A 27,747-nucleotide genomic window follows, 5' to 3' on the forward strand; every position below is an offset into this window, starting at 1 on the left:
TTGGTGGTGGTGGTGGTTAGTGGTGGTCGGGTGGTGTTTTTCGGCGGGGTGCAGGGATCGAGGGAAACGGGTGCAGAGTGAAGGAACGGCGAGGGAGACAAATGGGGGGTACGCATCTTTATCGCAATCGATCAGTAAATAAGGGAGGGCGGATTTCGTGAATGTAGAGGCGAGATTAAGAGAGAATCTTGAGAAGTATGCTGGTTTTTTTGTGTTCCTGTCACTGGTTCCATCATTAAAGAATTATTATTTGTGAAATAGGAGCGTGAGAGTACTTTGTAAAGGGATGAAATGTCGTAGATTTTTGGATGTTTTGTTATTGTTGTTGTCTTTTGCTACAGCCATCTTCAGTTTCCGCAAATGTCATTTCATAGTCTGTCTCATCTTACGCCATGGGAGTAGCCCTGGTAAAGCACTTCTCTGTGTTGGCATCTCGGAACTTCTCCCCATGTAATATGTCAGCTAGATAGGGTTCCTATGATGTATGCACATTGCATCATGAGGAAGTGTGTAGAGAGCGAAACGCTTGAAATGCAAATGCCGGGAGCACCAACGAAATCCGCAAGAAATGCCCACAGTTATTTCGTTCCCACTGCCGAACCAGAGGATTATATGCCAGTAGGGATTCGTATTCAACATTCAATGGCTGCCATTCATCCAGAGATAAAAATTTTATGGAAATTTCATGACAGCCTGGAAAAGTGGATTACCGTGCTACTTACCAAAAATCTCTCAGATCATTCATGCTTTCTTCCTCAATCTCCTAAATAGCATTTGAAAGAAAAAAACGAAATCCTCCTTTCACAAAATTTTGATCGCAGTCAGCATTCAGCTGGCACACAGAGTCAGGAGGCAATGTTGCCCTCAATTTTTTTTAGAAATGAATTTGCATTTAGAGGTTGTTTTTTCATCCTTATTTTCTCTCTGCCTCACTGCTTGGGTGACCCAGTTACTGCCCAGATTAAAGAAAAAGTGCATCACATTTTACATTAAAAAGTGTTTGAACTCTCTGAGTTAGTACTCATTTCTGAAAAGAAAAATCTTAAGGGAAATTTACTTTGGATTTTCGTAAAAAGGGGACCAGTTGATCAAAGATGAAGTGAACCTCCGAAATGGCTCGATGTCAGCCCGGTGGCAAATTAGAACTTGTCGGCCATTATGGCCTGTCCGTCTTGGTGTGCTACGGCAGTTTTATTGACGGGAATCAACCCCTTGTTTACTCGTTGGAGAGATTGTGTTGAAGCAGGAGGAGCCATAAACTCATTCCTCATCCAACTCCCAGCCCAGCCCCGGAGACGGGCAAGCTTGTTCATGCTGGAGCAATGGTGATGAAATGTTGCAGGAAGTGGAGTGATGCAGAGAGGCAATTTTGGGATTATCTCGCTATGTAGAGGTGTGCAAGAAAGCATTGAAGAGCAATTTTTTGTTACGCCCGTTTATCAAATGCGAAGAGTAAATGAGAAGCCCGTGCTCGTATGCTGGAAAGAGTAAATCCCGAGGTATCACCGCCAAACGATGGCCACTTAAAATCGATCTGCCACCTCAGCTGTGGTATGCGAGGGGGAACACTGTAAATCATATATATCCAGTATAGAGTGTGAGCTTTAGTGCGTATAATGAAGAGAAGACATGGCAACTTAGTGTAGGGGGAATGGTAAATGGGAAAGATTGGATGGACGGCCACGCTTGTTGGTAAATGACGGTCATACCGTGGTGCTGTTTTGTGGATCAGAGGATTTTCATACAAGCACGGGCAATATTCATCAGAGATTTGACATGGCCACCAGATCACCAGAGTCTTGGGCAAATATGGAGTATATCACTTGGATCCTATCTCCCCTGTAGTAGTCTGTCAGTACTGTGCATTTTTCATGGGTAGCAGGAAGTTGTCATGGCAACTGTTAACCATTTCCTTCTCTGTGTCAATACTTTTCCCCCTCCTGCTTTTATTTTTTAAATTCTGTCTCTCTATCATCTCCTTTTCCCCCTTCCAATATTCTAAGCAGCCTGTCTTCTTACTCAGAGTATTTGTTAGGAAGCAGAGGGACTTTGGGCCAGCAAATTATTTGTGTCAATTTGGTGAGTTGATGGAGAAGATAGAGAGACGGATCCGTTGACCTGAAGGAAGCGGGGTTCGTGGGCTGTGTAGGCCTGCTATTTTGCATGCATCGATGACACAAGTGTTAAAGCTTGAACGGCGCCATCGACGACAATTTGCATTTGTGTTCTCTCACTCTCCCCGTCTTTCTTATTACCCGTCCCTTTCCCTTCCCTTTTTTGCTTTCTCCCTCCCTCCCTCTCCCTCTCTTTCTTTTTCTGTGCATTTGTGTTTCCGTTGTTATTCTATTTGAATCGTACTCTGGTCGGGAGGATGTTGGGGTTTGTTATTCACATTTGTGCTTACGCCGCATTGCATCACATGTCCACGATGCACGGATCCGTAAACAAGAGAGGGGGAGAGAGAGGGGGAGAGAGAGAAGGGGCCCTGAGCGCTGTGTGTTGCTGTGCTGCATTGAATTGATTACCTGGCCTTGACCTAGGCTGCGCATTGTGAATCGGCGGAGCGGTGGAGGCGCTCTGCACGTTGACACTCTCCTTGCCGTGCCGTTGACATTCGGTGCACTTTTTCCCCGTGCTCTCCCTTCCGCCCAGCTGAAAGGCTGGTCAGCGAAGTGCCCACCCAGGGCGGGGGCCAGACCGATCTCTTGCCAACGATGTGGGAATGGTAGGGCAGCAGCTGTTGGCCTGGTAGAAGATGGTGGAAATTTGTCACCGTGTGTCATCGTCATTAGAACGAACGCTCCTCCCGGTGTTCGGCCCGTGATGGCAGCATCATCCCGACAATTAGGAGGACATTTCAAATAGGGGGGCGTGTCCCGACCCAGAGTATTATTACCCTTACAGCAAGCCAATTGTCTGCCAGACGATAAAAGAATGCTCGCTATGGAGCACTTGCATATATTGCAAAATGAAAGTGTGAAGAAAAATGCTACAGATATGTTCTTACATATCCTCAAATATGAAATTTAGATCCTAAATTTACGTCTTTTTTTTTGAAGTAGCAGTCTTTGATAGTGGATGAAAGTTAAAAAACCACAGTTTCATTGTTTGAATTCTAAACTTGCAGCTGCTCTTGTCCAAATCATGCTGCTTGCTTTGCTCATCATTATTTAGGTGAAGAGAATGCCATCTAAGGTCCTAGACTCTGAACAGGGGTTCCTAGGTTTTTGGAAACGTATAACTTGTACTCCCCCCGATCATGGAGGTGAGCTCCCTTGATTAACATCTTTGGGTAAGCAGAGGTAGTTTTTAAACCAGACTAATATTGCAAGAGCTTTGTTTTGGGGTTGCTGTTATTTTTTTTTTCAGGGGGGTGGGTTTGGATGCATAGTCTCATATTTAGTTCCATCTCATTATTATTCACTTGGAGAGGATGATAATGCAAGGCAAAACTTCTCCATCAACATAGAGCCCCTGTGGAAAAATGGCACATTCCTACCTACCTTACCTCACACGGCAGCATTTTTCACCGTGTCTGTGGGTGCGTGTTTGTCTCGGTGCTGCCTTGGTACCCGCTGCCCCTGCCCCCCTTGATTGGCACTAATAACACGACATGATTCCCTATATGTGGGATCATGTGACAGTCTGTACTTCTGCTGCCAGTCGGAGGGGTCACGGCTGTGTACACAACTCGACCCGCTCTGCCTCCCCCGGACTATGCCGGGTCTAGGTATCCGACAACAATACAGGGCGTGTCTGACAGTGTACTGGGACAAGAAAAACTGGTTGGGATTCGTACTTGTTTTCCTGTGCAATGACTCAGCCTTAACTTAATAGGTCTAATTTTTGTTTTTATATGTCATGGATATTTTTTTTATATTCATATATTCTGAAGTGTTGAATGTGTCAAAGTATGGAGTCTATGTTGTTTGAATCTATGAAGGAGTTTCAGTGAGTGAAAATGGCATGTGTTTGAAGAATTGATGAAAATTGGTAAAGTGTATAAAGTAAATGTGTATTTTTGGAATCTGGGTATTTTTGTGTACACTTTGTCTACTTTGCTCTCTTCCTGGTGTTTTGGGGGGCAGTGGGTGTCCATAGAGTGTGCAGTAAGAATGAATCGCTGATGCTCTCTCGACTTGTGAATATATTGTTTGGTCACAATGAAGCGGAGGTTTTGCCTGAATCAGGAGCTAAATGCTTCGCTGGACCATTGTATCCACGCTGCTGTCGAGGCGTGTCGGCCTTGTGTGCCCTCAATGTTGGTTTCATGCTCCAATAACCATGGCAACCGCATTATCATTCTCCCAGCTCTATCTCCTCCCCCCCCCCCCCATCCCCATCCCCCCTTCCAAAATGTCACGTTAGACTCCGCTGGTCGTGCACTGACAGGTTTGCATCAGAAAGTTCTTCCGGAAAAGTTCAGCTCTTGAGAAATATCGAGAAAAATTTAGCCTCAGATTCTTGCGATGTTTCTTTCACTCAGAGATATTTTCTGACTGGTTGAATTTCTCCAGTTCCAGTAATCACATTACCTAGCACTTTGTGCGATCAGTGGGTTGAGTTCGAGAGAGAATGAATTTGTGTGAGAGTCGGATTGGCCGGCAATTTTTTCCTTCAGTGATGCTAATAAACTCCAAACAATTTTTCTTTGACGTGTCTGATGAATATCTCATCAAGTGTGGTCTAGCTTCACTGTGGAGATGAATGACAGAATGGAATAAGTGCATTATGGATGGAATTTTAGATTTCTACCTCAAAATCTTTTGTGCTTGGTTTCGATCATTCACTCAGATTGGAAGATAAAGGGAGCTCCTTTTCATCCATAGCATTCATCGCTATGAGAACCAGAATGCAGTGACGTGCGACTTGTGTCGTATTTCCCACATTCATGAAAACTCAAATCAATATGATATTAAACTTCGCTATGCTCCATTTATACCAAGGTGTGTGCAATACAAAATCTTTTGTTTTTTGCATTTGCTTGTCTTGGTTTATTTTCCAATTCAACAAAGGCAGTAAGTGACAACTACGAAGCGGAATTACAGAATAATACTGTTCATTTTTTTTTACACAAGTACTATCCAAAACATGAAGAAATTGTAATGTTTATTTTGTGGTATGGGCTGCTGAATTTTCTGAATGAAATATGTATTTTGACAAGAAAAAATATAGCAGAATATATGCGTAATGTATGATGGTACATTCAGCTTGCATTGATCTTTTATTGATTCCATTTCAAAAGAGTATCATGCTGTTTGAAGGAAAAATCCATGTCAGTATCCTTTGGTATAGATATAGGACCTACCCATTGCTGATCACAATGTCTCGATCAAGCCCATTCTAGATGAGAGATAAGGTGTTGCATATAGCCACAAATGACTAGTAGTACTCATTATTTTGACAGTCATTGTATGTAGCATCCTAAAAATGCCTGCTTGAGATTCCCACTCTTTGTACACTTGGCTACTGAATGACCATACTGGGGCTGCGAGTCAATACTTGACGTCCGCGCACATAAAGCGATAGGATACATTTATATAGTGATGATGAAGTCGTGAAGGGGAAAAAGGGGGGAGTGCCGCGCTTGTCGTAAATGCAAAGACCTTGTGTTTACAGTCGCTAGCTCCGTGTTGCTCTTGGATGCCCTCAGATTTATATTCCATTACGGAGTGTTTTGCATTGTCAGTATATAGCGGCCTACTTGTAGCGGCAGATTCCTGTCTCCACTGTGGGGTGGACAAAAGGGGGGTCCGGTTATATCTTCCTATTTTATCTCTTGGGCTGTAGTCTCCTCTTTCTCTCTCTATCTATCTATTTCTCTATTTCTCTATCTCTTACTGCCCTCAATGTATACATTTTGATCCTTCCAGTTATTTCTTTGTTTCTCTTCTATTTCCATGTGTTTGGAATTGCATTGAGTGTTTGGTTTTGATCTTTTATCTGATCTGTCAACAGCAATTTTTCTTTCCTGTCTTACTGGCACCCTTTTTAGCATTCTTCATAATTTTGTATAAATCCCTGGCTTAAGGAATGTAAGTATGTATGCCAGTATTTCTGACTTCCTAAATTTACAATGTTCTCCATTTGTTGATGCTTCCATCTGTCCATTGGCCCATATTATCTTCTCTCAATCTCTCTCTCTATCTATCTTTATCTCTTTTTATTAATGTCTATTTATTCTTTCCATTGATGCTATCTTTCACAGATCCTTTTATTTTGCTTTGATAGCTGTGTATGTAGCTTTTATTGTCTAGATGAGAGACAGAGAAGTATGGTTGGGTTATTTTTCACTCTCTTCCTCTTTCTTTCTTGACATACCTATATCTATTCTATCTTTTTCTTCCTCTTTCTGTCTGAAAAATTTTTCTTTTTGTTTCTTTTTCTCTCTTTGTCCCTCTTTTTCTGTCTCCACTGATCTCATTCTCTTCCTTCCAAACACATCCAGGATAACCTGTCCACTTACCATTGGTCAAGTGACATTTTCATCCCACCAGGGTCAAGTTTGTGTTTGTTCTGTGCCTCCCCCGTATGTATTTTCTACCCTTTTTTTGCCATTTAAGGCCTCCTTGCCTGCCTTCGACGATGTATCCATTTGGGGCGGCACTGGCCGACCATCTCCCACCAGGAGGGGAGGGTGTTTTTATCGACCATTAACCATAATTAGCCCTATTCCCACGGCAATGCAGATGCTACAGACGTTGGTGATGTGGCAGCTCGTTCTGCAATGTGCCAGATGGACATGTTGGTGGGGGGCCTCCCCTTTGCTGGACATGGCTATACACACACGCTCCTCATGTCTACCTCATAGACCACAATGTCATATTCACGTACCTGCGTCCCTCTTCCATAGCCCTTGTGCGTACCCCCAGTTGTCCTCATCTTGTTAGTGGCATAGTGTTGTATGTACCTCAGACACCTGCTTTTGTGGGTAGCATGTATATATGACCATCTTTGTGAGACGTCAAGGATACAATCCTACTTGTCTCTCTTAATAGTGCTTGACATAATTATGCGCATGTCTCCAGATGAGAAGCAAAAAGGCGTTCTTGCTGTATGAAGTCTAAAAATTGTGACGATAACCTACCTGTCAGTTGACCATGTATATTTCCACCGTAGTGATAAATCCTTTTAAGGAGGTAAGGAAATTGTGTGCCAGTGGACTTTCATTCCCAAATTACTTTCAGAATGCGTGATGACTACTTGAATCCCTCTATCTAGTGGTTTGTGTAGCCACTTCATGCTCCAAAGTGGGGTCAGTAGTGGATAAGGGCAAAACTATTATCGAGAAATGGATGAGAAGACTGCAAGTTATGATATCAAGTAGATTATGAACAGTAAGTATGATGATCAATCATTGTGCAAGTGAATTTCAATAGCCCATCAAATTGTTAGCACATCATGCTTTTTGACAAGATTTACTGTTCAAACTGTATTATCATTAATCCATACCTGCCATGTATCTCCTCAGAACTGAAAAATTTTATATTACATGTTCATTTGTTCATGAGATTGCCCGATAATTTTGTCTTTGGAATGCTGTATACATTGCTTCAAGTTATTGAAGTGGAGGGTGTGAATATTTGAAGGCACTATCTTTCTGATAGGGAAAATGAAAAAGAAAACCATTCACAGAATCAATGCCAGCAGGGATGTGGATTTCAAGAGAGAGAGAGGACAAATCAAAATGCCAGTCAGTGCTAAACTGTCACTTTTGTGGGAGCAACTTGCAAGTGTCACGGCAGGTCGTTTGACAACTTTTAGCCCCCGTCAGTCCGCGAGCATTTCACTTTGACCCAATTCTGCGAGCCACCTGTCTTCCAAGTGTCTGCAATGATGGCCCAAATATTGCCCAGATATGAGACAAACGATGCTCAAATCACACGAAGCAGGCACTCAAGTGTTCTAAGAGAAAAAAAAAAGAGAGAAAGTTTTCTTTTTTCTTATCTTTCCTTTTACGCATGTGTCTGATGGATAGGGGTAGACAGGTGCGCTGTTTTGTCATCAAGCGAGCTAGTTTTCCGTTCCCACATGGGGGATTCTCTGCCGATCCTGACGGTCTCCTCGGCCCGGCTTCCTGAGTCTGACAAATGCAGAGATGCACTTCCTGGCAGTAATGCGTTGGGATGATGATGATGATGATGATTTCATGCAGCAACATTGATGGTTTATGATTGAGAACCGAAATGTCTTTGGAAAAATAAACACATTCAGGGGGGGGGGCGGTAGCAAATCGTTTGCGAATGTCAGTTATGAAGTTTTTCTGAGAAGGCAGATTTTGTTTTATGGTTGCCGGGGCGAGAAAGAGAACTTTATAGTTTTCAATATGCTAGTCCTCTCTGCCAAACTGTACTTTATGGGGTTGAGATGGAAGCGAAACTGTCCGTGGGATGCAGCTCGTGAGAGAGGAATGGGTTTCCCTCGGCCAGCACACAGAGTTAGATGCTGTTTTAAAGTCAACAAACAGAGAGAAGTTTTGATGGAGGCATGCCCTCACTTTTCAGCAGTCGGCATGAAAACAACTCTCGTCTCATGTAGAGATGTCACAGGAGTCGGAGAAAGGGGACATGATGGGGGCGTAGGAATGTCACGGCGCACCTTTCTTCTTTGTCTTTTTTTTCATGATTTTGCATGGGACTAGATTTCCGGCTCTTTTAAGGGGGCATCTTGATTTATGCCAGAGACCATTAATGATTCAGGTGATGGGGGAACGTGATGTGCCGGTCCCTGCCCTCAACCAGAAGGTTCTCTATCTTCCAGCTCCACGGCTGCAGCCAACACACACAACACACACACATACACACACACACACACACTCATGCACATACATACACGCATACATGGACACACTCAAGACATGCTTTCCAAGTCAGTGAACTTGTGTTTCCATGGCAACTGACCTGTAGCTCTCCACTACAGCTCTGAAGTGTGAACTTGGCGTCAAGTCCTTTTTTTTTCACATCTCCTCTCTTTCTCTCTCTCTTTGCCGATGTTCATCTGTTGTTGTTTTTGTTGTTTTGCCTCAAGAGGTGCCCCGTGATAAGAACAAGGCAAAAATGATTGTATAAGGCAAAATGTTTGTATAATAAAACAGTTGGAGATAATGATGGACAAGACAACATGTGATTACTCTTTGCCTATTGGGTATGGTGTAGTAACGTAGTGAGTTACTGTTGTTGTCTTTTATTCTTTCTTTTTCATTAAGGCTGGTCCTGGCTGGGTCTGGCTTGGCAAACAGCCACAGTATGTTGCACAGTACTAATACATAGAACATGAAAGAAGTGATCATGGGAAGGGGGGGGGGATCATCACTCTGAAATTCCCCAATTCATTTGACACTCGGGAGGCGGCTGGGGAGTTGCCTGAGCAGATGCCGTCTGGAAAACCTGCCCGGGGTCAACCCACTGACAACTCGGTAGGGCAGGGGGCAGGAAGTGACCTCTAACATTGTGTCGTCGGCAATTTAAGGGAAGATTGGCTGAAGATGCTGCGAGGAGGAGTATTGGTGAATGACACCTCGGTACTGTGGATGTCTCTCTGCATCTGGGTGCTGCATCATTTGTGAAGCATCACTCTAAACTCAACTCAAGATGTCCGTGCATGCAATGTTATTTTTCCAGAAATATAACCTCGCTCACTCCCCGTGTGAAGAAACACCAGCGCGGCGAAGCACAGCGATGAGTTTGGCTATGCATGATGATGCCTCCCCCAGGCAACATCTCGGCATCTGTCCATGAGCTCTCGTCACAACGGTGTAGAAAAGGAAGCATTCTCCGCGCAATCCCGAGGATTAGCGTCTCCCCTACATTTTTCTTCCCGAGCATCTCGCTCCTAAGATGCTCCGGCGTCTGTTGATGAGAGCTGACGTGTAGGAGATGATGTGGTCTCAAGCTGTCGGATACCATGCAGCATTCCTGGGTCACATTTTTCACGGTAGGATGCGACAGGAAAGCATACAACCACCCTGGTAGGTATCTCACAATCCGGTCCAGCCTGAACATTCCCCCATAGAAGGCATCCGTGTAGGTGGATTTCCGATAGCATTAACTCTTAAAGCGCCGTGCCCTGGTTTACCTTCCTTGCACGAAGAAGGTTATGCAAATAAGGGGGTATGGAGAAGAGAAACCCGGGCTTTCAAGAGTACAGCGTGTTATCATTCTAGACATGTTTTTACCGGTGGCATCCCACCCCAGCGAGAGTCGGCGTATGATGAACTGCACTGACATGACGCATGTGTCGTGGAAAAGACGAGTGAGACAAGCGCATTCTTCTGAGGGTGTGCGTGCAACACGGTATGAGTGACGCAGTGACATTATCTCTCACATGTGACATGGGGAGTAATGATCGTATCTTCAACCCAAGGCCGTCCAGTAATTGCTCTTCCATGTAGAGAAGATGTTGGTGATAGGCAAGACAATTAGTGATAGAATGGAAGTCCCAACACAATGTGATGGGTTTGTAGATAATGTGTCTTTGAGTGTGCCAGATAGATTGGTGTCCCCGTGGTAACAGCAGAGTCTCCCAAGGCATGGGGGAATGAGGAGATTGAGCTATGGTTGAGAACAGGGGATGCTATAGGTACTGGCTCCATGCTTATGGTAGCTATGCAGGGATAAGAGAAAAAAAGGCAACAGTAAAGTTGCTCATTGCTTCCCCCGCTCCCCCAGCCCTCCCCATGATTGTATTAAGGTTGTTCCAAAGAGACAAGTGGAATGTGTGTTTGGGATGAGGGGACTAGAAGGCTGGATTAGAGGATGGTGTAAACGCAACTTTGATGAGCTGGTGGGAGTTAGCTACCGGTTGGACAAGAGAGGCCGCATTGATGGAACAACTCCCAGTGTGAGTAGGCTTTGGTTGAAGCTGGGGTAGGGGGTGGGGATGGCTTTGCTCCACCATTAAGATCCGAAGCCAACCTCCCTGCTCCATCAGGGGGCGTTTGGAAGGGATTTGGGTCTTTTGGCAGTGAGGCCGGCTGGTGAGGATGGGAGCCGGAGGGGGGAGGGGTACTCGCCATATTTGGCGAGGAGTTTGCAGGAGGGAAGTCTAAGGTCACGGTTTGCTTACATGAGGTCGCATAGTCTGGAAGACTGAGGTGTTTTGGGATGAATGGAGACAGGCTGAGCCCCATCGGTAGAACAACCCTCCATCTTCCCTGGTGACATACCGTAACAAAGACTGAGTCATATTTGAGGAAACACTCAACCGTTCAAACCATCCCTTTAGCCAAATATAGGCCCTATTCAGATAAATGCACCATGTCACTTGTTTCCTTCTTCCCCTCTCACTGGAAATTTGTCATTACTTAAATCTGCTATCAAGATATCTTTATACATGATGAATGAAAGAAATGATTTATGAGCAAAGAAAGGTATGATTCTCTTCAACTCAAACATGACACATGAGTCACAGAGAGAGAGAGGGAGATCCAGAGATAGTGTTTTGTACGAGTGAACTTTGGAGAACGTGATGGAGAGAGAGAGAGAGACCAAGAGTGAGCGAGAGAGGGGATAGCTCATCACGGAGATATCAATGATGTAACAATGCCATCATTCATGTCCTTTCGAGCATGAATAATCAACATTAATCAACATTCCGCACTGAAGATGCCACTTCAGAGGAGAGAGAGAGAAAATGCTTACGTACATGAGCGAGTGGCAGCAGCCAAGGATGGAGGGCTGTTGGCGTAGCAGCGTGCCCCGAGGGAACGGTTGTTGCCTTATCAAACTCGACTGATTCATCAGCGACCAAAGGGAGCCTTGATGTGAAGGACAACATAGGGTCAACATGACTTTGGTCCTGTCTCAGCTTTCTCAATGTCTACCATCTATCCACTTCTCTCTCTCTCTCTCTCCCTGTCCCTTCTTTCTTTCTTTTTCTGTGTGTTTTTTTTTCTCTTTTCTCTCTTTGCTAGCAAACCTTAATTGCTACCCTGCCGTTCGTCAAAGGGCTCCCGCTAACTTGCAGCCAAAACAATTACTGGCGTGATTCCTCGCCCAGTTTGGAGCCAGCCACAGCGGGCTAGCCAGCCCCAGACTCTGCTCTCCGACCCACGGGTCCTGCGCTTTTTCGTTCGTTCTTTCCCTCATTATTCCTTCCTTCCCCCCATCCTTACCCCCTTGCATGATATTGCCCTCATTAACATTTGCACCAGCTGCAGCTAATTCTATTATATTGCCTTGTCCCCAAATGCGTGCACAATTTGTGCACACAGGATGCACACACACGAAAGCCTCCTAAAATCCCTTGCAGAATTCTTATATATCTCTCTCTTCCTCCTCCAACTCCCCCTGCCCCGCCCCCTTTATCATTCAACTCCAAGGTTCCATATAGATCAGAATATGCTCCATACAATGTCTCCGCCGGTATGGATTTCAGATTCTTACAGCCTCTACAACTCCGCGGCAATATTAAAAAGCGCCGCCCGTGCCGCGGAGAAATAATAGCTGTGACTGGCGGAGGTCAATGCGCTGTTATGTGTCTTTGTCCTCAAAGACGATACGCGATACGTGTGAATGCCTTAACAAGCCAGGCGTTGCGATTGTTTTTTCACCGGAGTAGGATATATTGGTCCTCCCAGCTTTGGCCCGGTACGTTATTAAGAACCCGAGCAGTCTGGCAGGCTGTGATGTCTCTTCCCTTCCCTATGTTCATATCTATAGGAGATGGCGTGTGGAAGGAGCCAAGTAGGAGGGGGGAGGGTAGTGGGGGTGGGGCGATGGTGGGTCCAGTAGGGAAGACTACCTGGATGCGAGGAGTGTTATATATTCTTACATAACCTTCAGGCCAAATTCCTCCAAAGTGATTTGACTCAATGCCCGGGTTTTGTTTCTTGGATGAAAGCATCAGATTTTCTTTCAAAACCAGTTTTTACGCAATACAGATTTGAGTCGGGACAGACTAGGTACGTTGTATCCATCTTATCCCAGTATTTGACAGTGCGTGTAATAAACATTGCTGTAGCTCTGTCTTCAGTAGATCTTCCACCCACTCGTCTCTACTCCATCTTGCTCTGTAACATCTTACATCAAGTCACAAGTAGCCTCACTCTATCCTCTATCCATAATCATGTCCACGTCTATCTCTCTCTTTTTACTTTTCTCCTCTATCTCAATTCGCCTCTCACTCAACCCCATTCATCCTAGCTCAATTGGCTTCTGCCAGGCCCTGTAAGATGTGAATGACTGGGTGCCAGAAGTACAGTAGTTGTCCCTCCCCCCCCCCCCCCCCGCCACCTTCCCTGATTAACTCCTTCATTACCAGCTGGTAACCTGTTTTGAGACAATGTCACTGCCGTTGTGAAGTGTTGGAGCTTTGAGGGTTAATGTTAATGTCCCATAGTCGGCCACACCCTGACTAGGTGGTACCCCTGGCAGCACCAATCTTGACAAGAGCTAGTAAGTTAGATGCAAGAGTCACCAGATACCCCTTGACCCGTTTCGATGGTCCAATTTAGATGTTTGTCTTCCTTTCTTTTCTTTTGTTTTTGTTACCTATTCTTCATAAAGAAGGGTTTTCTCATTCATTCTATATGCATCTTCTAGTGAAATATTGCGATGTAATTTCAGATATAATTCTTTTGAGGTTTAAGATTTAATAACCGGGTGCTCATAATAATGGCAAAACAATAAATACAACCCACTCCTTGAAAGGTATTGAGGTCATCTTCAGCTGACTGTCAAAATTTTGAATTCCCTGCTGATCTAGGACGACATTTATGAAGAAAATTTAGTTTTTCTCAGCACCCTTCCCATGAAACAATGCCCCCAAAGAAAAAAGAAAGAATGTAAAAGAAGCACACACAAGTGATTGATGTGACAATCCATAGAGACATTGTGGATATGATATGAATTTTTCACAGCGAGTAATCTTGAATCTGGATTAATGTGGCAGCTGCAATTCATAGGCGAAATGTTCAGACATGATTTTTAAGAAATTCAGAAATGCTGATTGATGACAAAACTCTTTAGATGCCAGTTCATAATCCTGCCGTTTAAATGCGAACAGGAAGGAGAAAGAATTTGTATCTAAGTTAATCTGTATGGATTCATTGATTCCAAAAGTTTTTGCTCAGACATGTGAGAAACTGTGTAGAAAATTCCTGATTTCCTGCCCTCTGGCTTTTTTAAAACTCCTGCAATAGTTTTTTTTTTTTCATCGGATAGGATGAGGTCTGTAAGATGGTCTTGTCATTCCTCCTGACCATGTCCCATCCCACGCTCCTTTCCCTATCTCAACATATACATCTCTCTTTCCCACTCTAAAAACTCATCTTTCCCAGCTGATCAACTTCCTTGGGTTGACTCCACCTTACACCCCATTGTCTGGTCTCACCCCATCCCTCATCTTCCCCCTTCACCACTCTCCATCAGCAATCTTACCCCCATCCTCCACCAGCCATTTCTCATCCTCTTCTTCGTTTATTACCTCCCCTTCCTCTTTCTACTTCCCCTTCCTCTTTCTACCTTCCCTTCTTTTTTTCTTCCTCACCTTCTTCATCTTCTATATCACTTTTCCTTCTACCACCAAATCACCATTTCTCCCCACCTGCTCTCCTTACTGTTATTGCCCTCCTCCCTACCCCTCTCATCCAATCGCTCCTCCTCCTCCTTTTCTCTCCTCCCATCTCCTCCTTCCTCTCCTCCTCCATCCCATTCTCCTCCTCCTCCCCATTCTCCTCCTACCACCATACCACCATTTCCCTCTTCCTTTAGTTCCAAGCCTTTTTTATATTTCCTCTTCCTCCACCCCTTCCTATTCCCCCTCCCCATCCTCCTCCCACCTCATCTTCCTACCACCGGTATGCCACCCCTCCTCTCTCATCACCCCACCAAGTCCCCAACTCCCCTCTTCCTCCACCCCACCCCCCCCTCCCAGTGCTCTGCACTCCTCCCCGATGAGGCAGTGAGAGTGTAAACTAGAACGTCACGGCTATTTACAATTGTCGCCTTGAATTACAGCCGGGCCTTCAGCCACTACTGAGGACGGCTTGCTTGCGTGTGGTGCATACATTCCATTAGAGCCTGACATATCTCTAGTTCCGCGATGAGAGACAGCGTACTTACGAAGTGCTCAGCACGCTAAATGAAGATGATTTTTTTTTTTTGGTCTTCCCCACAGCAGTTGTAAGAAATTACAAGATAGCGCCTCATGTAAACACTCTTGTTTTTCTTAGCAGAAGTGTAGTGTCCTCCAAAAACCACAAGTGAAATTGGATAGAGGTTAGAAGGTAGAATCAGACCTTCTAGAAAATTGCAAATTATATCCATTGAGACGAGTGAAATCTTTTCTATCCCTGAAATGTGAATACGCATCCAATACAGCCTTTTTAGGTTGATGGTGATGTATTTTACCCGTGCATGGAATTACATTTTTGGATATGAAAGTTGAATGCACAGTCAGACTCACTCCACTTTATCTGCAAAGAGGGATTTCCCCTGTAGTGTATGATTGGGACTCCTCAAAAATAATCACGTTTAAAAGCTTTAAAATCATTCCTACCACTACCCTAGTTACATGACTAATAGACTCTTGCCTTATCCTGCAGATTTCACTTTGGGAGGGGGGACAATAGAAGGATGATATCCTGGAATCTGAAAAACATGGATGATCAAATAGAAGAATTTAGTTTTGTAGTTATAGAAAGATTTACCATCAATGGATGCTAGCTCTGCATTTATCCTTTGGTGTGGATATTGAGAAAACATCTATGGAATATGACCACAAGAATTGTAACTCCTCCTTTAAAATGTCATTTATTGCTGGATGATCAATCCAACTCTGGAGTGACTTAGTTCTTGAAATATTTGTTACACATACAATTGTGTAAAAAAAAAAAGAGGAGAGGAGATGATAACTATGCAAGCTAATGGGAGACGTGGCAGGTGATGTCACCATCAGCTCCATGTGACTGATCGTATTGTTTTTATAAAAACATGTCAGACTTTCAAGATAATAGGACAAACTGCTTAATTATGTGTGAGAGAGCATCGAAGTCATCCATTCACCCATAAATAGTGAGAGTGTTGACAATATGAGCGGTCATTTGTACATCTGATGACTGACCATAGCCGAGGAGGATGTAAAAAGAGTGTTGGTCAGTGATGAGCTATAGCCGAGATTGACGATTCTCAGCGAAAGGCCACAGTCATTCTGCCCGGTGGTCTCACAAAGAATGCTTTGCACTGCTCATATTAATGCCCTTTCCCAACGTTCATTCTCTCCACCGCTTGATTGAGATGGTTTTTATTTAAAGGCATTATCACACCCCGGCGGGCCCACAAACTGCTGTTTTATTAACGCCTCCGTAGCAAGACAAATGGAGTACCCTTGAAACGTAGTTGGAGACCTAATTAGGTCAACACACTCGCGTTTCGAACAGCATTTCCTGTCGGTTCAACCTCGACAGCGAAACCAAAGCGGAGGGATTACTGCAGTTGCAGAGGTACACTATCATGGCGATGATTAGCGCTGGGGGCAGACTCATCTATGAACACTCAATGAGCATGTGTGTGTCTGTGTGTGCGTTATCAATGATATATGCGAGGTGTGCGTATCTGCGTGAGCTGCATTAGAGTACACCATTTTGTTTTTGTTTTTGTTTTATTGCTCGGCTTGTTGTGCCATTGCGTTGTAAGATGAGATGACTGAGGTGATGTGAATTAAATGTGAGGCGAGAAAGGGGGTCAATGTCACGGACCCTACAGTAATGTCCTTCTTCCAGTATTCATTATAATGTGCCTTTGTAAATCATCAAAAGATACAGCAGTCAAGTACGATGGTAGGAATCTCTTGTTATCAAATGACTGCATGGCACCATCCAATATTCATTTAGCTATATACACAATGTTGATAATGCATGATGATTGTTTCATTATTATGTTCTGGAGTCATTTCTTCTCAACAGTCATATTTTCACCTCATATAGAGTTCAGCTAATGTTTGCTGCCATACAACATCCATATGCTAGTAACCAGTAATGAAACAAGACGACTCGGTGAGAGAGACATAATAGAGAAAAATCTCAATTTCCGATTTTCCATTAAATGAAGGTGGGTAGGGATGCCTGTCTTCAAATTGAGTGCACCTGATTTGATGGGAATGTTTTTCACTCAAATGTTTTCTAGAACCAACCGATTGACTTTGACCAAGCAGTTGCACGTGTTGTATTAATCTCCTGTTTTTCTGTCTTTTTATTTTTCCTCGCCACAGGTTGAAGAGGCAGTCTTAATGTTCGACCGCACTACGAACAGGCACAGAGGTAAGTTGTGGGTTTTTTCTGTCGAGTTCTTAGATGCTAAGGGAAATAGCAAGTTCGCCCTCTGGAGACAGATGGATTGTCGGTGAAATACACGATCGTCATTATTTCTCGACAGAGCGTAGTTCTGCACACGGTGTTGTTTTTATTTTCTGCAATGTTTATGTACCTTGTAAGAAGACGCTTCTGCTGAATGCAACATGGCATGTACTGAATGCAAACAGTCTGCCTTTGGAACGATGATCCGGCTTATTTGCCTTTTGCATCGCGACCTATCGGAGAAGCTGATTGTATGGGTAGAGAGGCGTGGAGGTATGCGCACCACATCACAGCCCCCTTCTCTCAATCATCTGTGGTGTAACTCAGTCATTCAGTTTCAGAATATCTACTTCCTTTCCTCTGTGTGTCTGTCTTTCTGTCTCTCTGTCTCTCTATACATATATGTATATTTTTTCTCTATCTATCTACATATTTCTCTCTCCCTCTCTCTCTATGTATATTTTAATTTATTCTTCGCTATCTGTCTATCTAGATATATATATAAAACTATATATTTCTCTCTGTCTATCTCTCTCTATATATATTATATTATATATATCTTTTGCTATCTATCTATCTATCAGTCTGTCGAAGTATATATGTATTTTCTCTCCCTCTATCTCTCTCTCTTTCCCCCTCTCTCAATCCATATATTTCTTCTATCTGTATCTCTCTCCATCGATGTATCTATGTATCTATCTATCTATCTCTTCCTCTCTATCAGTCTTTCTCTCTATATATCGTCTGTTGAGAATGAGAAGGGCGTTAAGTTGTCTCGAACACTATGGGTTTTGTGACAACTTAACGCCCTTATCATTCTCAACCGACGATATATTCATACATATATATATATATATATATATATATATATATATATATATATATATATATATGTATATATATATATATATATTACTATCTATCTATTTCTCTCTCTATTTGTCTGTTTATCTCTCATTCTCTCTCTCTCTCTCTCCCTCTCTCCATCTCCTTGGCTCTGTCTTCCAGGGAGGAGCCAGTTGGTTCTTGATTTATCTCTTCTTCGTTTGGGAATCATGCCATCCTTCCTGGCAGCCTCGTTTCTGTTTCTCTCCAGCAGTCATCACGGTTGACTCTCCCCCGAAACAAAGACATATTTTTCCGATGCTGTCATCGTTATTAATGGCACCCCCTCTCGTTCCCCTGTTGACTGTTGAGAGGAAAAACCTGTTTCATAAAAGTTCTCTGGGCCACACCAAGTTGATGTCATTCTTCCTTTCCTCTTTCCTTCTGCCTGAAAAGAAATTGGTTGATGGGGGTGTGCTTGCACCCTGGATACCATGGATACGCATTGATAGTTCATCTCGGGGATGGTGTTTCAGGGACAAACCCTGCTCACAGGGCCTCATTCGAAACTGGTTGCATGGAATACTTCCGGATTTCCCAATTCTTTTTTTTTTTGGGGTTGTTGTTGTTCTATACAGTGATGTCAGGTTTGGGGTTGAGAAATGAGGGAGGAAGATGTGAGGTTAGGAGACCTTTGTGCGTCATCATTTCATCTCTAACCATACAATGTGTCTTTCCTGTATAACTTAAAGAGCAGAGGGGCTATTCCACCATTATTTCATCCTCATAAAACTCTGCATTTTGAGCCCCTTCAAGCGTAGTTCCCCCCATGATCAAGTTTTGATGATTATAGTGAAACAGACCTATAGAAACTTCATCATGATCTGAAGCAAATCATGGCGTGGTGTCATTGAATATCCTTTAGTTTCATCCCATCACCCTAGCGATGAATGCAGAGATAAAAAACCACAAAACAACAGCACTTTTTGTCAGCAATACATCAGCAAAGTATATTGGCTCCATAGTAAGACATGCACACGAGAGGTAAGAGATTGTTTTTTTCCGGGGGGGGGGGGGGGGGGGGGGGGGGGATGGATTAACTCTCAGAAGCATCGGCTTAGAATCCCATTGGCATTGTATGTAAAACATATTGGCCCCCCGGGACAAAATGAATTTAACATTTCCAACATATTATTTATGTGTAAGAAAGTATAGGTGAATTCAGGGGACATTTCTTTTTTTTTCCATTTTGTAATGACTCTAAAGACCAGGCTTTGTGTTATAATCAAAGATTTATAAGGCTACCCTGGAGCCAGCTGTTCTCTGCCAATAATATTTCAGTGAAAGTCAGAAATACCGATACTTTTGATCTGTGTATATTTTAGTCTGCAGCGGTAGGCTCGATAGATAACCGACAACGTACAAACGTGGTATTGAGTACCCTCCCACCCCAGTCTCTGAATTGCCAACATAATTCAGCATGTTTACTGTCAATTATGACATAATCAGTTCTCAGCAGAGGTATTAAGACCAATCAAAACTCTTGACCAGGGGTACTACAGCGGGTCCAGTGCTTGCCCAGGTGGTAGCTAGGCAACCGCAATTCTGCAGATGAGCTGATTCCAAGGCTAATTAGGGAGCACTCAAATGCAAGCGGTGAATTCCAGGTGAGGACGCCAAATCCAAAGATGACCATCGAAGAAGCAGATAATTAAGATAATAACACATCTCCCCAGTGCACATGCTTGCTCTCACCTTCAGTATCTTTTGTAGTAGTATTCTTAAAGCCACTATTTACCATTTGCAGATGAAAAAAAAAACCCAGCTTTAGTGCTCCAAAATAGTTCCAAAATCTGAGTTTGGGAAAAAATGTTTAAGAATGTAAATTAGTATAATCAGTGTCAAGTATTTTTAAATATACAAAATTTGAACAATGGTTTTATTTTTAAGAATTTCCAGAATAAACCATCTACAGTTATGGTTTATTGAGAAAATTAGTGATATCTCCTTATATTTGTGGGTTTATTGGAAATTTGTATATGGTAGGATGTTTTGTAATACAACTTTACTATATATATATATATATATGCGTCAAATGAGATAACTTGAGCATTTTTTTAATCACTGCTCTCAGTGGTAAACAGTGGCTTTAAAGCTTGAAGATTATATCAGAAGCGAAGATCTGTGTTCTCTTCAACTTATCTAACTGGATGTCATTGTGTGTATCTAAAATGAGCTCCCTTTTTCTCCGCTTGGTTGTGTCATTGGTTCATCGTTGCATACAAAGCGGCAGTTTTTTTGTTTTTTTGTTTTTTTTGCCGATCGGCAATTTAGTAAGACTTCAAATCGAGCGGTTGTCATATAAGCAGAGTGCTAGCTTTGTGGAGAGTTTCCCTTCGATCGTCCACGACTGACGATACCACAAATCACGTTCGCAACCATTCATTTCTCATTATCTCCGATCTGAAGGCTTGAGGCGTGACACTTAAAATAGCATGAATGGAAAAAAGCCAGTGAGGGAACATTGATTTTTTTTTCTCTCTCCCAATGACAGTCTTATCAAACCTAAACAACTACCTCGTGATATGGGTAATTTACAATGGGTGATGGGAACAGCGCATCCAAATATAGATCTGATAAGTTCGAACATGAAAACAAACCAAAAGGAGGCACATTAGACAGAGCCTTTTAGATAAGAACTGAAGATACTCGGGGAGAGAGCTCAAGAGGGAAAATGTGTCATGTTCTAAGCCGTCTTGTCTTACCATCCATGGAAGCTACTGGAGATACAAAACTCATTTACTGATCCCTTCTGAAAAAAAAAAAAAGTGAGAGAAATGTTTATATATTTCACGAAACAGATGAAATGGAAGAAAAACCTTTGTTCCTGTTTGTGCCTAAAACTGTAAATCCTTCCCCTTGAACGAGATGCAGACCAGAAGAGATAAACTAAATTGGTTTTGGGACTGCATCATAAGATGCAATCCCATAGGTTCTGTTATGTTGTCTACTGCATGTTAGTTGCCATGGTTACAGGAGGAAGTGTGGCCAGGAGAGTTAGAGAGAGAAAGAGAAGAAATAATAGGGAGGATAAAAAAAACATTAGTTAATCACATATTGTCAGTGGAACTCAATCTTTAAATGCACTCTAATTTGGCCCAGAAAATGGTGAATCAAACTCGTTGTCCCTGGTTGCGATGAATGTATGCGGTTCAAGCGTTATAACCGCGAAGGCTGCTATCGCAGGCTTAATTTCGCTGATGGGCCATTTTCAATCATCATGTCAGTGGTAGAATACAGGATTGATTGCAAGGCAGCAACATTGACATGGCATCTGTTCATGAAGAAGAAAAAAAAAACAGAATTATCCTTTCCATTTTTTATATACTGTGCAATGATTGACTTGAAAATCCACTGTGCACAGTTAGTAATTTTGACGTATTTGGAACAGCAGAAAAAAGTCATCATTTTATAAAGCATCAACAACCACTAGAACAAAATTAATAAACGATTCTTCATCTCAATCATATAAGTAGAACTTTTTTCCTCTCTTGTACCTCCACAAGGTTGATTCAAATAGCCTTGGGAAAGATGTTCAATGTCTATTTTTCATGTGACGAGTTCAGGGAGCCTTTTTGCATTGACTTGCATCATGGAGAGGTGTACATGAGTGTGAACGGTCTGCTGTTGGCATGAGGGAGCGCAAGCGTTGTGTCTTCCACTTTGCCCGTTGCCGGGAGTGGCCAACTTCATCACCGGGTAAAGGGGGCCACTCTCTCTTCATTCATCTCCCCTTTGGAAGTAAGAGATGGAAGAGGGGCAGAGGAAGAGAGGCAGGGGCAGAGAGGCAGGGGCAGAGAGAGATGGGCGGATGGTATTAACAGTGAATATGATGAATAGCAGGGGGGGGGGGAGAGGGAGAGAGGAATGGGGGAAGAAGAGTGGGGTGAGGGAAGAGAATAGTACCAGCAGTCTCTACGTGGCTTTCCCCCAGGAGAAGCAATTAAATTTGCTTCTGAAGCTAACTCCTGCCTCCAGCCTTTTCGCTCACTCTAAGCCCTCTATTTCTCCCCGTCACCATGGCGATACAATTGTCATGTCACTGCCATATTCTCTTCCTCCAGCACTCGCTCTATCTCCCAGTCTCTCCTCCCAGTCTTTCATTCACCTCTTCTGATTTTTCTCTTTCTCTTTCACTTTATATATCTCTCTCTTTCTAGCACTCCATCTCTCCTTATATCCATCTCTTTCTCTCTCTCTGGCACTTGATCACTGTCTTCTCTTTTCATCCACCTTCCGTCACATCCATCCAGCCAATGCCAGTCAATGTAAACATTCCTTTCTGGCGAATTAAAGACCGATGCCAGCTCGCCAGACAAATTCTGGAAATTAGGAGTCAGCGTCTTCCAGTGAGGTGTCATAATGTTTGCTCCCTTCCCCTCCACTGCCCCCCTCCCCACTCCCCAACTAGAATTCAAATCACCCTGTCATAGGTCTTTCCAACTCTCATCCACCAAACATTGCCATCTAGAGTATGACAGATTAGAAAAGATTTGATGAAAGTGCAGTGGTTCCTACCTCATTTAAGATTTTTCTCCTTTTTTTTGGAAGTGGGTAGGGGAATGCTGCAGGAGGGGATGTTGATACATCATGTGGGAATAAACCTTTCCAGCATTAAACCCACAAGGTATCCCACATAGCATTTCACCATCTGTTTCATCGGGTAGGTAAGCCCCCGTTTAAAAAGATGATCAAGCGATGATGTATGAAATCAATTTTAATGTTCTTTGTTGCCAAACTTGATCAGAGCATTGTGGACCTGCACCCCAGAGGTCCTGCCTTTAAGAACAGGTGTCCCAGAGCCCCAGGTGCCAGCACATTTCCTTTCATGTGCGGTTGGTTGTTTGATGGATCCCTCATTCTGCACATGCTTCCCAGGCACGTAGCGAGGCTTGCCGGAATTCGGTGTCAAAGTCTACAAGAGGGAGGGCTGACGTCTCTCTCTCGGTTTCGGGAATGAAATCAGAAGTTGACTGCACCAAGAAAAAAAAAAACAAAGAAGGCAAAGGAATTTGCATGAGCCAAACTTTCCCTTTCACCCACTGCTCGCTTTTAGAGTTAGAATCATTGAGCACAAGTTTTCCACAGAATGTGAGCCAATTAGAAATGCGACATCATTTCACAGTGATGGCGATGATGATGATGATGGTGATGTTGGTGGTGGTGGTGGTAGTGATGATGATGGTGATGCTGATTGTGATGATGATGATTATGACGATGATGGTGATGGTGGTGATGGTAATGATGATGGTGTTGATTGTGATGATGATGGTGATAATGATGATGATGATGTTGGTTGTGATGATGATAATGATGATGATGATGGTGGTGATGGTAAAGATGATGATGGTGTTGATTGTGATGATGATGATGATGGTATTGATTATGATGATGGTGATGATGGTAATGGTGATTGTGATGTTGATTGTAATGATGATGATGGTGATGATGACGATGATGATGATCATGATGATGAAGATAACTCAGCATGGAAAAAGCAGGTAGTAGAGAGGATGCTATCAAAGGTGTTATTGGACCAGAGTAACTCGACACAATCTGAAGACGTTAGATGTGTAGCAGATGTCAACATTTTTTATTTGTGTGTGTGTGTGTGTGTGTGTGTGAGAAATAAGGGCTTCTACACCAGAAATATGTTCACATATTTTTTAACATTCTGCCCATTTAACATTAACATGTCTGTTTAGTTTGGTAGACCCAATGTAGTTTATACAAACTAAGAAAGCAACCGTACTGCTTCTTTAAACATATGCAAAGAGGCATCAATAGTGCCACAGTGACTATTGTTGTAAGTGATAGAATGCAGTCACAGTAGAGTGAAGGCATTTTGGGGGGGTTTTTTGGGGGGTGGGGGTGGGAGGGCTTGAGAATGGTGCTCCACTCTAAGTGATGGAGCTGTGTTGTAACATGTAAATCCATCTTCTTTCCCTGTCCCTCTACCTCAACTCCCCTCCCTCTTCTCCTCCTGCTGTCAAGTCTGGCATCTTATTGAATTCCCTCCATCTTAATCTGCTCCTGTTGTCATTCTTCTTAAACTCTCCTCTTTCTCTCGCTCACTTTGCTCTGCTCCAGCCTCCTCCTCCTCCTCCTCCTCCTCCTCCTCCTCATCTTCCTCCTCCATCCTTTTTCATCTCTGCTCCCGCAAGTTTCCAAATTCCGTGGATCGACGACTCGCGCGATGCATGCGATGCGAGATAGCAAGGGTTAGATTTTACTTTCAAGTTGCCAAAATTGCGCAATTCACACATCGACTGTTAGACGAGGAAGTCCACTTTTGGAAGTACCCGATACTTGTCTTTCTCAAAAGAACATTTGATTTGAAGAGATTTTTAGACATCATTCAAAACTATTTTGGTTGTCGTTCCGAGTGTTCCACTTGTGCAATTATCATATTCACTTCTGTTCTTGATTGTAACTCACCACATGTCACAATTTCACACCGCGTGTTAGACAAGGAAGTCCATTTTTGGAAGTACTTGTTTTTCTCAAATGAACGTTATAGAATGATTTTAAGAGACATCCTTTTAAACATCATTCCAGACTATTTTGGTTGTCACACCACCATTTCTCTCTGAATCTTTCCGTCTGTGTTCGTCTGCCTCTCCTGACTGTAGCTGCCATGAGGTTTTTGACATTCCTGCAACCAGAACAACCAGATATGAATGCCAAAAGGACTCGTATGAAAGAAAATGTTTTTAGTCTACCGTAGGAGATGCTAACAATGCATAGCACAATATGTAATGAAATAATGCAGCATCAAACTGCAGAAACATGGATTCTGAGAATGAATGAGTTAAAGGACTGCCTCACACCCTTTGGTGTAGCACTGCAGTGGGCAGGCCAGCCGTGTTGCCCGAGAGGCGCGTTCCTTTGTCGGCACCCCCGTCACTCCCCACAAACAATGGGAAAGTTTGGGCGAGGGCGATATGAAATGATTTGACCCCGGCGCTGCGTAAAGACTTGCCCGTGGTGCTTATATAATTGGATAGCTAGAGGAGGACTTGAAATATTATTGATCAAATCTTACTGCTTTGGCAAAGCAAAACCAATCATTTCATTTCTCTCTCTCGTTCTCTCTCTCTCTCGCCCTCCTCCTTCTTCTTTTCCATCCGTCTTCCTGTATACACTGAGCAGGAATACAGTGAGCGACAGAAATATGAGCTGGTGTCCACAAAAATGCCATAATGGGTGGGAACAAACACACAAGAGTTGAGAATATTGCTCTCTGAGTTTGATTCATGTTGTCAATGATCGCTTATGAAGTCGGTTATGGGCTTTCAATTTCATATCTGAAATGGCTCCATTATGATTGCTGCTGTACATAGACACAGTGCATGTCGTTCTTCTTCTGTAGTCCTATTTTCCTGCTATATTTATCTTTCTATAATTTGCTCTTTTCTCTACAGCTCCAGGCAATTTTGATAGGAATTTTTGGCTGCAAGGAAAGAGCAGCAGGTACAGGAATGCGACATTTTTGGACAGTTTTTCCTGTGACGGCTGATCGTTTGATTACTAGACTAGCATGATTTTATTTCAACTGATTGACAATTGCCCTTCATCAGTGTAAATAAGCACTGATTATTCAGTGTTTTAGTAGTAGCCATTGTAGAAAAATCATGGGCATACATACTTGGGTCGGATTCCAACTGTTTGATATTCTGATTCCTGTACATGCATCGTATCTATGCGCTGTGTAATGCGCTGTGTATGGATTGAATGTATTCTGATATGGGAGTTTATGTATATTACGAAGAGAAGATTGTGAGGATTTTTTCCTTTTTTTTAATCACGTGTTATACAACACAACATCTGTATTAATTATTAAGTATGAATGACTGGTATATATAATTAACATAAATCTAGTGTTGTTGGTTTTTTTTATAATCATTGAGAACAGTAATATATTGTATCTGTAATATCTGACTTTGTTTTGTATTATAGGTTAATCTAATTGTGCAATGGTTCTGATGAATAAGATTGACCCTTTGTTATTTTAATGTATTTTTTTTTTTCATCGCTACATTGTATTTTGTGAGCATTTTTAATGTATACATGGCCATTGTTAACAATGTCTGTAATTCAGCCTCCGGGCTGCGAAAGATATTGATTAATAAAACACCATTTCAATTCAATTCAATTCAAATCTACTAGACTATCGGGTTTCCATCTAACAGTCAGTGCTGATTCGAATCCTTATGGCACAGTTTTTTGTTGTATGTTCTCTGTGTGTTGGCGGATGTGTGTGTGAGTTCCAGACATTTTAGATAACATCTTTAAAGCTGTAGACTTTTGGGTTTTTGTGGTTTTTTTTGCCCCAACACTCTCTGGCAATTTTTGGGGAGAGGTCTGGGACTACATTGTGAAGAATGTTTCCCGACCATCAACACGTTTCATTTATAGGCAACCAGGACAAATTCCATGCATTGTTCCACTGTGTGTCCTGCCATGCATCAGCTGCGACCCAGAACACTTTTGAGCTGTTTGTGTGCAAGATCTTTTGAGATGGCGCCCTCTGGGCTCCAAACTGACAATATCACTGATGAGGAGGCATTCCTCACTCGGGCTGATGTCAGGCTGTGACACGATTTTGACGACGACAGCAATGCATTCCGCACGAACGAAATGAGCTTACCGATTGGCTTTTCATGTGATTAGCTCAGAGCGTTGGCTGCAGGGATACCTCTCGCCTACCCCTCCCAAGCACCCCCCCCCCAAACACCCCTACACCCCCATCACCACTACCACCACCACCACCACCACCATCTCCATCACTCTTGCGTTTAGTTAGCCGAAAAAGAAAATGGGGATTATTGAAATATGAGTCATGCAAATAATCATATGCATTAATATCTAACCAGCTCATGATGCGTATCCTATTAGGCCAATTAATTTACCGAGGTAGGAGCACGCTCAAACGTAGACCAGCAAATTTACTGCTCTTCTCTCTCCCCCTCTCTCATTTTCTCTCCTCTCTATCTCTCTTTTTTCCCAGACTTGGCAGAGCTTTTTGCTACTAATGAAATAAGAGAGCCTTAATATACCAGCTGTAAAAAGAGAACATGGAACTTGTTGAGATGATCCCTTCTATTCCCCTGACGGTCTTTACCTTTTTCACAGGGGTTCCAGCAGAATTTAGAAATAATGAGTGTCAAAATTAATGAAATTCCTCCATCAAGTTGGGGTTTTTTCGCAACGGATTAACAATCTTTTTACGTCGATGTAGGGCAATTGTTAATAAGTTATAGTAGGGAGTGTCTTCGTGATATTTCAGACCTAAAAAGAACTGAACAAAACTTGTATGTACTCCTGCCTTGAAAGATATGTTTCATGCTCAGTCAGTTATTTTTGTAAATCTGGAAGCAAAGTAGACTAGCATTCCTACCAAATAAAGTGTTTAAATCACACTTTTTGGCAATCTGTTTCAGAAACATGATTGTTTGTAAGTCTGAAACTCTTTAATATGCAACAGCAGAAGTGAAATCATAAGGCCAAAGGAGTCAAAATTCATCATATATATATATATATATATATATATATATATATATATATAT

The 27,747-nt window shown here is 42.8% G+C and overlaps 1 protein-coding gene across 3 annotated transcripts in view; it reads left to right on the forward strand.

The window, feature by feature from the left end:
- Positions 1–27,747, forward strand: part of LOC139735517 (RNA-binding protein Musashi homolog 2-like) — a 141,167-nt gene that overhangs the window by 56,943 nt on the left and 56,477 nt on the right. For all 3 annotated transcript variants that reach the window (XM_071646272.1, XM_071646273.1, XM_071646274.1), the window contains exon 2: positions 17,209–17,257. In XM_071646272.1, coding sequence (XP_071502373.1) covers positions 17,227–17,257 — 31 coding nt within the window. In that variant the 5' untranslated portion in view covers positions 17,209–17,226. The remainder of the gene's footprint in view (positions 1–17,208; positions 17,258–27,747) is intronic.

Source organism: Diadema antillarum, unplaced genomic scaffold (genome assembly GCF_040938485.1).
Source record: "Diadema antillarum isolate AM-2024a unplaced genomic scaffold, OU_Dant_1.0 seq00000583_RagTag, whole genome shotgun sequence".
NCBI lineage: Eukaryota > Metazoa > Echinodermata > Echinoidea > Diadematoida > Diadematidae > Diadema > Diadema antillarum.